At 28.4% G+C, this 15,275-nt stretch overlaps 1 protein-coding gene and 2 pseudogenes across 3 annotated transcripts; 1 reads left to right on the top strand and 2 right to left on the bottom strand.

The window, feature by feature from the left end:
- Positions 1 to 5,182: 5,182 nt before the first annotated feature.
- Positions 5,183 to 12,261, top strand: LOC145180862 (uncharacterized). Its single transcript, XM_090071094.1, has 5 exons — positions 5,183 to 5,656; positions 6,063 to 6,417; positions 10,992 to 11,112; positions 11,235 to 11,520; positions 11,641 to 12,261. The coding sequence occupies exons 1-5, from the start codon at positions 5,625 to 5,627 to the stop codon at positions 11,828 to 11,830; spliced, it is 984 nt and encodes a 327-aa protein (XP_089927220.1). The 5' UTR covers positions 5,183 to 5,624; the 3' UTR covers positions 11,831 to 12,261.
- Positions 6,970 to 7,956, bottom strand: LOC149879147 (uncharacterized; annotated as a pseudogene). The gene is made up of 2 exons (XR_016446746.1): positions 7,613 to 7,956; positions 6,970 to 7,444 (listed from the first exon to the last, which is right to left on the bottom strand). The product of XR_016446746.1 is annotated as an uncharacterized LOC149879147 (transcript).
- An 822-nt stretch (positions 12,262 to 13,083) lies between the features above and the next one.
- LOC149879146 (uncharacterized) lies at positions 13,084 to 15,275 on the bottom strand (annotated as a pseudogene). The gene is made up of 2 exons (XR_016447034.1): positions 15,138 to 15,275; positions 13,084 to 13,834 (listed from the first exon to the last, which is right to left on the bottom strand). The product of XR_016447034.1 is annotated as an uncharacterized LOC149879146 (transcript).

Below are 15,275 nucleotides of genomic sequence, written 5' to 3'. Positions count from 1 at the left end.
GATAGACGGGCTATTCAGTTCAACCAGTAAGCTTATGTTTATATTGCTTTACGTTTGAAGCATTTTAAGATAAACTTAAAGGGGTACATTCCAAATGAAAGTATTTTAAAGCGGTAATATTTCTTCTTATCGCTATAGTTTCCATAAAGGTTCAAACACCAGTGTTTATTTGGAAGAAGGAAAAGAGGAGTTTCTTGAAATGTTTGTGACCCAATATCAAATTACGAACAACGCAGGGTACAATTCACCATTTACATTAGGTGTTACTTTCCCGATTTGGAAAAAATCTGATCTTATCGAAAACCGATATTTGGCATCAAAGTCCAACTTTTTTTGAGCAAAGCTTGAGTATTAAGTAAAAGGTTATTTATATTTCCAGAACAGTTTGAGTTTTTAGCATTATTTAATATCAAAAAAACATCTTTGTAAACTTGCAAAGTGTGATACTTTATTTCCATCTTTATATTGAAAGCATGCACTTTTGTCGCGTAGCTTAAACGTTTGGGTTTCCTACAAGGTTCTGAAAGTGCACTTCCTACTAGGGGTAAGAGTTAAGGTTAGTTTTGGTCTAACTAAAATTAGTCGACTAAATTTTTAGTATAACTGAATTTAGTCGACTACCTTTTTAGTCTCCAATTTTAGTTTCTAATTAAAGTGAATTATAAATTATAAAACTCAAGTGAAATCAATTTATAAAAAAAAAAATGGTTCTATATTTTTGAAAGGTGTATTATATGCAAAAGCACTTTCAGATTTTCTTTATATAATACCTGCAATCATTTTTTGAGGTAATAATACGTAATTTATTTCGTTCTACACTCATAAAAAAGCAGATATTTACAGTGACAACAATAAAATTGTAACAGTTAGGCAATTAATTTTTTTTTATTAATTCTGTACTGTGTAATTGAATATATATCTTGTTCAACTCTCAATTTTTTTTTTCTTTTAAAAATTATTATTAAAACGCTTATAATTTTAAGTAATTGTGCAATATGTAAATCGCTGTATTTTGTCTGTAATGCTACTCTTATCGCGTGTCTTTTCATCTCTTGCATTGGTTTATTATCTATCATGTATAAATACCAACAAATAGAAAAAAATAATAAAACATAAGAATAATAACAATACGTGATATTCTCAATCACCTGACGCACCCCCTATTTATTTAAAAATCATAGAGCAAGTACTGCGGCAACACTAATACACAAGTTGCATATCTAAGTGAGGAATTACATTGTAGCTATTATGAACCTTAATTTATACATGTACAAAATAATTAGTCAGTGTTGAACTTTTGTTAATTTTTCCTTTTGTTTGGATGCTTAAGAGACAAAAAGTTAAACAAGGTATTATCATCTAAAAAATTTTTACTTTTGTTCGAGAGCAAGTGTGTTTCAATCTTTATTCTTTAGAAGCAAATGTGTTTCCACCTTTATTTGAGGATATGCCGCAGCAAATTAAACTTGAGAGATTTTATAAAGCTCTTTCCAAATAGGATCGTCCCGTTATTGCAACTCATGATTGACAGTTTGAGAATCTAGATCGTTCCATCCGAAACAAAGATCCAACCTTTATACAGTTGTAAATACATTAAAATCAAATAATTCTTTGCTGCAAGTTCACAGACGTAAACTACGAACAACATTTTGCTTCATAAAAAGCTTCTTATTTTCTTCAACTACTTTAACTTTCTAAACATTATCTTGTTCTTAATTTAGTCGAACTTGAGTGTGAATAGCATCGATTTATTGTTCAGTTCAATACTAACTGTCATATAACATTGTCATCTGGATGCAGATTTATTTACACATTCTTAATTTAAACCGTTAGAATCATCTTTGTTTAATGTTAATATAAAGAATGTCATGCTATTTTAATATCAAAGTCATTTGAAATTAAATGAAAGATATATTGATAAATAAATGATCAACAGCAATTCATGAATTTTTTATAAATGCACAAATGTTCTTAGAAATTAGAGTATTATTGATAACTTTGTATGCTTCGAAAAAAGACAGAAAGTTGGTTTTGATTTAAAATAGTTAGTTAATCTGTTGACAATTTGCTTCAAAGGTTTGAACGGGAAAAAGGAAAACGCAAAGCATTCAGAGGAATAACAAATATGATCAGTTTTCAAAAACAATTTGCTCCGAAGCTTTATTAACATCAAAAAAAGAACTCAGAGTATTAAGAGAAGAGAAATAATAAATATGACCAGGCAAGTGCTTTTAAGGTAAGTGTCTCTTTATTGATTATTGACGGAGCCTTTATCAAACCTGGTGAACGACCCACAATTCGAAGGAAAGTAAAATGGTTATTCAATAAACAATAATAGTTCCTTAGTCTTTCCTTTGCACTCTTTTAACCATGTATTTGAGTTGATTTTTAAATGTTTATGAGATGATATTAAAATTTTTGGATGTTTTGTTTACTCATATGCAAACTTCATAGAGCACGTACAACTTTGGTATTAATTCAAAAAGGTGAAAGTTTATTTTAAACAAAGTCGACGAGTCCGGGTTAGGGGCCCAAACTAATTGACAAATATTTTTAACGATGCAGCGGCAATTAATATAAACTTACAATTTTAAACTTTAGAACTGAAAGTTGTTTTGTTGAGGTACAGTAGAATGTATAACTTTGAAAATGATGTTGAAGGGATGCTAAGAGTCATATTTTAAGACCAGTAAACAAGGTTCAGCGTGTTTGTTTCAGTTTGATGATGCAAGTTCTATTTCCGCTAACCTTGGTGGTCAGGGCCGCCGAGAGCCTTCAAGCCGCCCGGGACAAAACCTTTTTTGGCGCCCTTATAGATTTCGCTTCATATATATACTTAGCATAGAAGCAAAAAAGTACATTATGCCTTTATAGCTACTTTAACTTTATTTCATTTTTTGCTAACTAACCGCAGCATAAACAATTCCTAACTTAAATAAAATTTTTGAGCTTTTTTCGAGGCAAAATTATAAATTACTTCATCATATGACAATGATTTCGCGAGATCATTTTCAATAGACAAGATCATAAGATTTGAAAGTCGCTCTTGTCCCATGGTGGCTCTGAAATGGTTTTTTATAATCTTAAAATAAGAGGGTGAAAGATCTTTTAGTAAACTTTTTAAAAAAAGTTTACTAAAAGATCTTTCACCCTCTGCAAGGGATATTGGAATTGTGTGAAAAATGATTAATTTCGAAAATATTCGTAAATTGCATCGAAAATAATATATATATATATATATATATAGACCTATATATTTCTACTAAATCACCTTCAAATCAGTATTTTGATTAGTAGCTTTGTTAAAACCAACGTAATTCTTGGAGCATTTGTTTATTTTTTTTCACATTCTTTTACCCTTTTGGAAGCCAATGCCCTATTTTGTGCACCAGAAAGTTTTTTACGATTCATTATTAACAGTTACTGTAAATAACCGTACGCATCAATAAAATAATAGCATTGTCAACTACATAAACTCATCAAAAAATTATAAACTCAATCTCAAAAAGCTAATGTCATAAATCAATATTTCAATAGTTAAATATAAATCTTAAACATGAATTACCATATATAAGTTGATCGTAAAGAGTTGAAAAATATTTTTTATTACTTTCTAAATTCTGAATAGAATTATTTCTAAATTGTAGTCACAGTTATTTTTTTTTTCGAGGAATTAAAAATAATGATATAACGCGAGTAATATATACATTTCAATTATGGCATTTTAAGATTAAAAAAACTATTTTTATTTTACTTTGGCATCTGGCGCCCCATCGACATCTGCCGCCCGGGACAAACTGTCCCTTTGGGCCCCCCCCCCCCTCTCGGCGGCCCTGTTGGTGGTCAAGCATTTGCTTACTTTGTTCCGCCTGAAACTGGATTCTACTCTTTCAAAATGAGTTGTTCCTACTTTTGCAGACTATACATTTTTACACCAGGTAAACACGATAGATGGATTATTCTCCTCAGCCAGTAAGTTTAGTTTTACATAGTTTTACGTTAAGTTTAAAATATTTTAAATTTTGATTGATGTGGTACATTCCAAATAAAAGTATTTTCAAGCGATAATATTTCAGATATATTGTATAAATAAATGAACATAGGCAAAAGTGTTATAAAATAATCAAAAATTTGGGACGAATCTTTTTAGAGAATACAGGGAAAATGTTTTTTAGATCAATAAAATGAGTTCAAAGAACGTTTCTGCATTGTATTTTAATTGTAGATATAATTTACAGAGTAAACTTCATTTACCTAACTGTTTATCAAAGTAAAAGTTTTCGTTTATTGATCGAATTTAGTTTTTTAACCGTTTTTGTTTTGTTTTTGCTTATTAAGGTTGATACTCAGTTATTGCTGAATATCGTTTCGGTTTTTGCTAGTAGATGATAGATTTTCATTAAGTTTCATATTAAGGTGATAGTTAGGAGATATTAAGGAGAGTTTAAGTTAATATTAAGGACAGTTTAAATTAAGTTTCATATTAAGGAGATAGTTAGGAAATATAAACGAGAAGTTTTAAAAACAAATCTGGGGAAAATAAATTTTTTCTAGTCTAAAGCAGTTAGCCAATAAGTTTTTTATTTTGTTCGGGCGCTTAAAAGACAAAAATTGAAATAAAATATGTTAAATCTAGTTAATCTAACAAGCAAGTGTATTTCCACCCTTGTTTGAGAGCATGCAGCACTAAATTGAACTTGAGAGCTTTTATGAAGCTCTTTTCAAATAGGATTACCCCTTTCTAAATGTCTATACTTCATAATGTTAAAACTTACACTCACCCCAACTCGCCTATATATTGTAATCTATGATTGACAATACGATGATCTAGATCGATCTATCCAAATCAAAGATCCCACTTTCATACAGTTATAAAAGAATCAAAGTCATGTAATTTTTTTGCTGCAAGTTCACAGACGCAAACTGTGAAGAACATTCTGCTGCACAGAAAGCTACTTATTCACCTAAAATGCATCAACTTTCTTAACACTACCACGTTTTTCATTTGGTTAAACATGGGTTTCAATAGCTTCGATTTGTTGTTGAGTTCAATACTGACCATCAATTACATCCCATTGTTATCCAGATGCAGCATTATTAACGCATATCTTATAAATACCATCAGAGAGGGTCTTTATTTAACGGAATGATGCCAAGAACAGATTGGATTCTTGATCTGAACACCTATGCAAAATCTACTGCTTTATCAAATCTTTAAATCAATTTAATAACTCAATATATTTACGTAACTTTATAATGTGTAAGGAGTCATGGTTTTCTAATATCAAAGATATGAAATTAAATGAAAGATATATTGATAAATAAATCATTTAACAGCAGGCAACGAACTTAACATGAATACAGCAAAAGTGCTTCGAAATTAGAGTTATATTAACAAACTTGTTTACTTCGAAACAAACAGCAAATTGGTTTTTATTAAAGTAAAAAATTAATCTGTTGAGAATTCTCTCCAAAGGTCTTCGCTCCAAACGACAAAAAAATAGAAAAGCATTCTGAGGAAAAACATACCGTCAGTTTTTAGAAACAATTTATTCCGAGTTCTATTTTATTTTATTTGTTCTGAAACATCAGAAAAGGAAAAGAAAGTCTTTAGGAAAAAAGGAATGAGAAATATGATCAGGAAACTGTTGATAAGGTAAGTGTCTTTTCAATTAATATTTGGTTAACGGAACAAAGTAAACAAATGCTTGACCACCAAGGTTTTCGGACACAGAGCTTTGGTCATTAAACTGAAACAAACACAATGAATTTTTTTTTACTGGTCTCGAAATAAAATTCTTTTTGCATCCTTTCAGTATCTGGTCCATAGTAATATAAACGTTAGATATAGTTAAAACTAAAACACGATTAACCACCCTTTGACAGAAAGTAAAATGGTTATTCCATTAATAGTAACAGCTCCTTTAGTTTCTCCTTTATTTAAATGTTTACAAGTTTTTGCTGCGGCGATAAAATAAAATGTTTTAGTTGCGAAATGTAACTTTTCCCACAAGTCTTAACATTTTTGGATGTTTGTGTTCACGTGTATGTAAACTTCTTAGAGCATGTGCGACTTTGGTATTAATCAGATTTGTTGAGTCTGTTGTATGCTCAAGTAACAAGCTCTGTGGATCTGAGTTGTTGACGTCATCAGTGAAAGCAAAAAGCAGTTATTTAAGTACAAAGCGAATGTCGTCAACTTTTTTAAATGCAGTGGCTCTTGACAAATCGACTGTAGAAAGTGAACAGCATTGCCTCAAGAAATGTGCTGCTTCAACTCAATGTCTCTCGATTAACCTAATATCCAACCTTACGGCAAACGTAAGTAAAATGGAGTGCCAACTGCTCAGTCAACAAGCATATGCAAATAAAGATAAACTTGTGTACCAAGAAAACTCGACCCATTACACGGCGCTGGTGAGTTTATTCTTTCTGAGTCTGTTTTTTATTCATTTTGATTATTGCTTAAACTGAGTTGTTACACTCTAAATTTAAAAGTGTTAAATTACACTAAAACGGTGTGCAGCATGAAATACACCAAAACGGTGTTAATTTGCACCGTTTTGGTGTATTTCATGCTGCACACCGTTTTGGTGTTAATTTACACCGTTTTGGTGTATGTTTACACCATTTTGGTGTATTTCATGCTGCACACCGTTTTAGTGTTAATTTACACCGTTTTGGTGTATTTCATGCTGCACACCGTTTTAGTGTTAATTTACACCGTTTTGGTGTATGTTTACACCATTTTGGTGTATTTCATGCTGCACACCGTTTTAATGTTAATTTACACCGTTTTGGTGTATGTTTACACCATTTTGGTGTATTTCATGCTGCACACCGTTTTAGTGTTAATTTACACCGTTTTGGTGTCAATTTACACCATTTAAGTATATTTCATAATGCACACCGTTTGAGTGTAATTTACACCGTTTTGGTATTTCATGCTGCACACATTTTAAGGGTTAATTTACACCGTTTTAGTGTTCATTTTTGGTGTTGATAACAACATACATACACAAATTATTATTTATAAAATACATAAAACTATATTCATGTTTACGTTCTACTCATAAAAAAAAGCTGTGTTTATAAAAATGTTTTTATCGTACAATTACAATAAAGATTTTAATAGTTGATTTGCCTTTATTGATAAAGGAAGACTTTTTTTTAAAATCGCAACTGCCAACATTTCCCAAAATGATTTTGATCCTGAAAGATATTCCAGGTTGAACGCATAAAAAAAACATAATTTCGCGTGTATAATATCAACAAGATAATTTTTTTGGGCAACCACAACACCTTCAATGCATAGAATATATTCTTCTCCTTCAAGATAGACTGTAGGCTGCATGTCGGCCAATTCAGGTTTTTGCTTAACAATAGCAGAGCGAGGATTTAAATAATGATTAATAGCCATCAAAAGGTCGTCGTCATCATAATCCTAAAATATCGTTAAAAAAAATTTATAAACACCTTTTTTTAATAAATGAATAAAAAATTTCATAATTTTTAATTAAATTAATATTTACTGTTATAGAAACACCATAGAAACAAGCTAAACTTTTATCGAAGCAGCAAAAAAAAAATTTTAAACAATATTATGACATACCTGTGGTGTCTTTAGAGCCTTTCTCAGAAGATGTCCGTTCGAAGCTAAAAAAGCTCTGCAAGTAGGAACTTCAAGACCAACATCCAGTTCAGCCTATTGATGCCAGAGTTCCTCGCTATGAATGATTGCTGGAAAACGTTTTATAATATTAGCAACTTTAGGGTAGCTAATAGAAATCCATTCTTTGCGTTGACGAAAGGTATATTGCATACGCTTTTTAAGAAAATCAACATCTTGCTCGCATTTCCTCATTTCAGCTTGCATGGCTAGCTCATGAAATTGATAGCTAAAATCATCTTCTCCATCATTATGGGCATTCTGTATGACAGTTGTAACAGAAGAATTTATTTTACGCCTACACACATAAATATGTATATCAATAAATAAATAAATAATATATATATATATATATATATATATATATATATATATATATATATATATATATATATATATATATATATATATATATATATATAATAGTAATAATAATAATGATAATAATAATAATAATAATAATAATAATAATAATAATAATAATAATAATAATAATAATAATAATAATAATAATAATAATAATAATAATAATAATAATAATAATAATAATAATAATAATAATAATAATAATAATAATAATAATAATAATGTTAGTTATAATATAGCTTTTAAAAAAACAAAATTTACCTTTTTCAAGAAACTGTGAAAGTGTAGTTTCAGGTTTAAGAACTATACCTTTAGGAATATCGGATGTATATGATGCATATACAGGAAAAACAGGCATTTTTAATTAACTTTTTTTATTTACTAATACACAATAACAACGTGATAATAACCTTTCTTACTTTGAATTTAAATAAAGTTCTTTTTCACGTAATATAAACTTTTTAATATAAATATCCACTTTTTTGCTTTTTTTTTTATAATCAGCAAAATGTAAATGCAAATCGATTTTTATACAAAATTAACAAAGCAATTATCTAATAATGGTTAGACAAATATTAATACATATTTGCTCACTGATTAAAAAAGTTATGCAATTTTTTCGGCATAATTTTAGAATTATTTTTTTTTTACATCCTTAACTATTAAAAAATCTTTTTGGATTTCCTAAATGTCCCTTCAATTACTTCCATTCAACAGGAGACCACCGACTCAATTGTTTTTAACATCAGCTGATGACAAAAATTGGCAAAAATACCGCTGATGTCAAAAATTGGCAAAAACACTGATGGCAAAAATTGGCAAAAACACTGATGGCAAAAATTGGCAAAAATAGGGTTAGGGCTATTGTAATTGTAATTGTAAAAATTAAATACAATTACACATTACAATACAATAATATTGTATTGTAATATTACAGAAACAATAAAAAAAATTTATTTTGGTATTGTATTGCTCTGATGAAAAACAATTACAATAAGTATTGTATTGTTTTTTTTCTAACAATACAATAAAATTCGAGAACTATTGTATTGTATTGTTTTAATGGAATAAAATTACAATAACTATTGTATTGTTTTGATGAAAACAATTACAATAACTATTGTAGTGTATTACTTTACATTAAAGTAGAAAAGCTAACGTATTTTAACGTATTTATATTCATCTCTGACGAACTTGCTATTATTTTTGCTATTTTTTATTTACGGATTTGAAATATATTGCAAATTTTATTTTTTACATATTTTGTTTAGAAGAAATTTACGTTAAAATTATTTTTGTAATTTGGATATGCCGATTCTATAATTATGCGTGGTTGTGCTGACAAATTACCATGAGTGTGCCATATATAGCACATTTATGATGATCATTAAAAAACCAAGTTATCTATTTTTAACCGATTAAAATTGTATAAATAGGGTAAAAACATTATTTTATATATGTTGATTAAAAAGTAGCAAATGCGATGTTGATCTTCAAAATATAATATAATACGCAATCGGTATTAATCTTAATCACCTTCGGATCATATTTAGATTTCGCATCACCTAACTTGTTATGTATTTCTAAGTTCTAAATGGCCGCAAAATATTGCCTGTCTGATGATAGCCTTACTATTTAAAGTTGCCCAATTTACCATTCTGACACCCCTTCCCCCTCCCATAATGTTTCAGTAAAATAGAATCAATCATTAAATATTAGTTGTACCCTATTTCAAGGGTACAAGGGTATATAGTCGGTAACTGGACTATTAAAACATTTATTAAATTTTGACAATAAAATAATTTTTTTTATAACAATAACAATATATTGTTATTGTATTACAAAGACGAATTACAATACAATATTTATTGTTATTGTAGTGGGTCCTAACCCTAATTTTGCCTATTCTCCCCTCCCCCCCCCCCCCCCTCTCTTATCACAATCGTTCGGCGACGCTGAGTCAGTGAGAGATGCATTTTTTAATAACTAAACTTTACGTTTTTAAATTTAAATTATTTGTGTTTTCTGCTTATTATCAACTATTACTATTATATACTATTAAAAAGTAAAGTTTAAGTTTTTCTTATATAATTTATTATTTTTTATTAAATCTTTTTTCAATCAAAGTATCAAACAAAATAAAACTACCACTAAAATGCATAAAAGGCGACGGACAGCGTCATAAATACAGTAGAAACGATTTTTTATTGTAAATTAAAAATTCTCCTTGCTTACAGCCTCCTATTTCCAGGGGCGCCTTAAGGGTCGGCGGCGACTGGGGCAAACTTAGTTGCGACGCTCCCTTTCTCAAGTAATAGTCAGGTATAAAAGCTTCAAAAAGTGTTTTACAACGTTTTAGTGTATAATTACACTAAAACGTTGTAAAATTACACCTTTTACTTAAATCATTTTCAATAAACACCGTTTGATGTTATATTAACACCAAAACGGTGTAATTTTACACCTTTTAATTAAACTTTATAAAGTTTTTCTACTTTAACACCGTTTTACACCTTTTAATAAAACGGTGTAAAACTGAGAATATTATTTTGAAAAACGGTGTAAAACAGCTTTACACCGTTTTACACCGTTCTAATAAAACGGTGTAAAAATAGAAAAATGTTACATTATTTAAATTTTACACCTTCTTGAAACGGTGTAGTTAATAAAGAAGGTGTTAATTTACACCGTTTTAATAAAAATACACTTTTAGAGTGTATAATTACACCAAAACGGTGTAAATTTACAACTTTAGCATAAATTATTTTCAATAAACATCGTTTGAGGCTGTATTAACACCAAAACGGTGTAATTTTACACTTTTTAATTTAGAGTGTAAGTTTAAGCTTTCTTTTACTGAAAGTACCTTAATATATCTATCGAGGTACAACGAATAAATATTGTTAAGTATTTTTTTGAGACATTTGATTACATCACACAGCATTATTTTGTACAGAACGCAGGGTGTGAAAAAGGTCTCTGTACAAACAACTCGACGTGTCTACCCAACTATGTTGATGACACCAACACTTGCAAATGTGTTTCAGCCAGCTTTGATGGCACTTTGTGCGAAAAAGGTGAAAGTTTATTTTAAACGAAGTATAAAAGTTGACGAATCCGGATTGGATCCTAAACTAATATACAAATATTTTTAAGTACGCAGCGGCAATTAATATAAACTTACAATTTTAAGCTTTAGAACTGAAAGTTGTTTTGCTGAGGTACAATAGACAATATAACTATGGAAATGATATTGAGGCAATGGTAAAAGACACTTATTTTAGAACCAGTAAAACAAGTTCATCATGTTTGTTTCAGTTTAATGGTGTAAACTATGTTAGCTCTAGCCTTGGTGGTCAAGCATTTGCTTACTTTGTTGCGCCTGAAACTGCATTCTACTCTTTCAAGATGTCTTGTACCTGGTTTTGCAGACTATACATTACTACACCTGGTAAACACGATAGACGAATTATTCTCCTCGGCCAGTAAGTTTATTTTTACTGAGTTTTATGTTAAGTTTAAAACATTTTAAATTGATGGGGTGCATTCCTAATGAAAATATTTTAAAGAGGTAATATTTCTTCTTATCGCAATACTTTTCATAGAGGTACAGCGTCTGCCATATATTTGGAAGAAGGAACAGAGCGGTTTTTCGAAATGTTGATAAGCCAACCTCAAGATTATGTTAACAACCCTTTCAGTTCAACTTTTTCGTTGGGCATCACTTTTCCAAACGGAACAACATTTGATCCTATCGAAAACAGATATTTGGCATCAAAATCCAGATTTTTTTAAGTCTGAATTAAGTAATCATTCGCGCAGTTACTTGGTGTGATAACCAGTATGACGTGAATTTTGTTAGTTTTTGAGAACGGTTGCAGTGTATTGCCCTATTTACTATCAAACTGCATATCTTTGTGATTCTTATGTTGCAAAGTTTTACACTTTATTTCTGTCTTTTTCATAATGAACATGTGTTTTAGTTGTGTAGCATCAACTTTTGGGCTTCCTACAAAAAATTTCTTAATAATAAAAGTTCTCTGCTTTTTTTATTTGAAAGTATCAAGGTTTTGTATACATGTTTTCAATTATTTTCATATTTGTAACCTAAAAACTTAAAAATCTTTTATGATTTTATAAGAAAGTAATCAGTATGCATACAACCCAGATAACATGCTAGCATCGGCCTGATATCGGCCTGACGTCCGCATTTAATCGACTACAGATGAAAATTTGATGCATTTATGACGGGCGGTTGCTCATCAATTAGGAACTGCCCGGAAAAAATACATTTAAATGATATATGACATATAAAATATATTCAATAGTAAGGTGTGAAATAAAGGTATATTTAATATAGATTAAATAAAGTAAGAAAATAGCAATAATATTGTTAATTATTATAATAAATAATTATTACTATATAATATATTTAATATACGGTATTTATTGTATAAGGAATTGTAGGCGCAACTACAATTTCTCTCCCCCCCGCTACCCACGACACCCCATCTTTTTTATGATTGGTTATGATAGAGAATTTTATGCTGGTTCAGAAAAATATAAAAACATAGACCTGGAAATCAACGGCAACCCTTACAAAAAAACCCAGTGAACTTCCAGTGAAAAATTGTTCCAAAACCCAGCGAACTTCCAGTGATCTTTTCCAGCGAACTTCCAGTGATCTTGTTCCAAAACCCAGTGAACTCCCAGTGAACTTTTCTAGTGAACTTCCAGTGATTTTTCATAGCTAAATAGCTATGAAAGTTAACTTTCATGTTTTTATATATAAAAAATGGAAGTTTAGCGAATTCGCTGGAATTTTATTTTTTAGGATATATTTTTTTTAAAACGTTCATAAACATTTTAAATATTTAAAACCGTTAAGCGCGAAATAAGACAAATTAAGCATAGGAAAAAAAAAAAGCTTAATATAACATTTATTTAAAAATATCAATATTTAGAATAAAAAAACAATGTATAAATAATAAACTACCTTAAGTATGAATACAAATTTTCATAAATTTTTAACAAGAAAATATAAAGTAAATTCACTAATATAAAGTAAATGTTTTTTTTTTATTGACCTTATGGCTATATTTATGGCTCAGATTTTGTAAATCTGAGCCATAAATACGGGAACTCCATCAGTATTAACAACAAGTCTAATTGTTGCTTGCCCATTTTCTTCAAGATCTGCTAAATGTATCCAATTGTTATTGCAAGCATTTTTAAGCTGTTTTTTTATGTTTAAAGTATGAAAAAATTGCATTTCTTATGAAAATAGGATGATGTAAAATATTTCAAACATTTTGGACACTGCTTATTAAGACTTAAAGCAACTTCACAAACATCACAAAAAAAAATTTTTTCATATAACTCTTTTTCCTTCTTAAAAAACTTCAAAAACAAATATTTAGATGTAGGCAAAACACTGTGTGACAATAAAATAGTTAAGAGAGTTAACAACGCCTCTAAGGCTTTGTAGGACAAATTAAAGCGCAAAACAAAAGTCATTATGCATAAACATGCATTAGAGACATTTATCTTTGAGCCAGGATACAGAGGTGGACTCTCTGAACTTTCATTTTCATCAAACTCATTATTGGTTGTTTCATTTCTTGGTTCATCTAAGTCAGATAAATGATCCATAAATTCATCGTCAATAGAATGATTGTCATCAGAGGTACTCTCATTCTGTTGCTGAGCACAGTTAACTTTTGACATCCTCCAACGTGTTGTTCTTGGAATATTTACTTCCCCTGATTGCCATTTCTTGTAGCAACCAATTCTAGGCATCTAAAATAAAAGAGGCAAGCAGGTAAAATTAAACTTTAGTTAAACAAGATTAACATCAGAAAGAGAACAAGAGAAACTATTGTGCTTAACCTAATTGTGCTTAAATAACAATGATGCTTATTTTACAGCTAGTTCTTTAGTATATACAATACAAACTATACTTTTATTTGATGAAAATTTTTTTTTATCAAGTGTATGATGTATATATAAATATCAAATGCATATATATGTTAAATGAAGGTGTTTAAGCGGTATAAAATTTTCTAATTTTATTTAAATTTTATAATTATTCAGAAAATTTAATATTCTTTTGAAAATTATAAAACTTACAAAATATCTATTCTGATGAGTCTTATGTGATGAAATTTTCTGATGAGTCTTAATTGATGAAATTTTCTGATGTCTTAATTGATGAAATTTTCTGATGAGTCTTAATTGATGAAATTTTCTGATGAGTCTTAATTGATGAAATTTTCTGATGAGTCTTAATTGATGAAATTTTCTGATGAGTCTTAATTGATGAAATTTTCTGATGAGTCTTAATTGATGAAATTTTCTGATGAGTCTTAATTGATGAAACACAGTGTAAAATGAAATAAGTTTGATAAATGATTTTTACTAATTTATTATTGCTATGTTCTTTTAAGAACATTGAGTACTCTATTTTAAGAATACATTTAAATTTATTCGGATATATACATGTATATATATATATATATATATATATATATATATATATATATATATATATATATATATATATATATATATATATATATATATATATATATATGTATGAATATATATATATATATATATATATATATATATATATATATGTATGAATATATATATATATATATATATATATATATATATATATATATATATATATATATATATATATATATATATTTGACATATTTTTTAAAAACTTTTTTTTTGTAATTATAAGGACCCCTTAAAATATTTTTTATTCCAAAAAAATTTTAAACCTAGTGTTTTTATATTAGATAGAACACATTTAGGGGGTGGGAACAAATTATTTTCAAAAATGCTGTTTTTGGGACACCCTAATATATATATATATATATATATATATATATATATATATATATATATATATATATATATATATATATATATATATATATATATATATATATATATATATATATATATATAAATCATTATCTATTATGTTCAATAATCTACAATAAAGAAATTTATAATAATAAATTTTTGTGAAATTATAAAGTTGAATATGTATTCGCTTTAATAAAAATGAACATACTGAACATACCTGTGGTTTTGGAAATTGAGTAGAACTTAAAATAATAGAAACTGAAACTGTAGATATAAAAAAACAACGTTTACTTTATTATAGAAATTGGAAAAAAATTTTCAAGATGTTATATCTGTCAAATTTCTAAAAAGTTAT

The sequence above is a fragment of the Hydra viridissima genome, unplaced genomic scaffold, assembly GCF_058129835.1.
Source record: "Hydra viridissima isolate aposymbiotic clone 2 unplaced genomic scaffold, HvirCarnegie_v1 scaffold_14, whole genome shotgun sequence".
Taxonomy (NCBI): Eukaryota; Metazoa; Cnidaria; class Hydrozoa; order Anthoathecata; family Hydridae; genus Hydra; species Hydra viridissima.
The sequence above is the reverse complement of the archived record's forward strand: the minus strand, read 5'-3'. Positions and strand labels throughout refer to the sequence as shown.

Coding starts and splice junctions, on each gene's coding strand:
- LOC145180862 (XM_090071094.1), top strand. CDS start 5,625: ATGAGAAATATGATCAGGAAACTGTTGATAAG. Junction 5,657..6,062: donor ATCAGGAAACTGTTGATAAG/GTAAGTGTCTTT, acceptor TAAACTTCTTAG/AGCATGTGCGACTTTGGTAT. Junction 11,521..11,640: donor CGAATTATTCTCCTCGGCCA/GTAAGTTTATTT, acceptor TACTTTTCATAG/AGGTACAGCGTCTGCCATAT.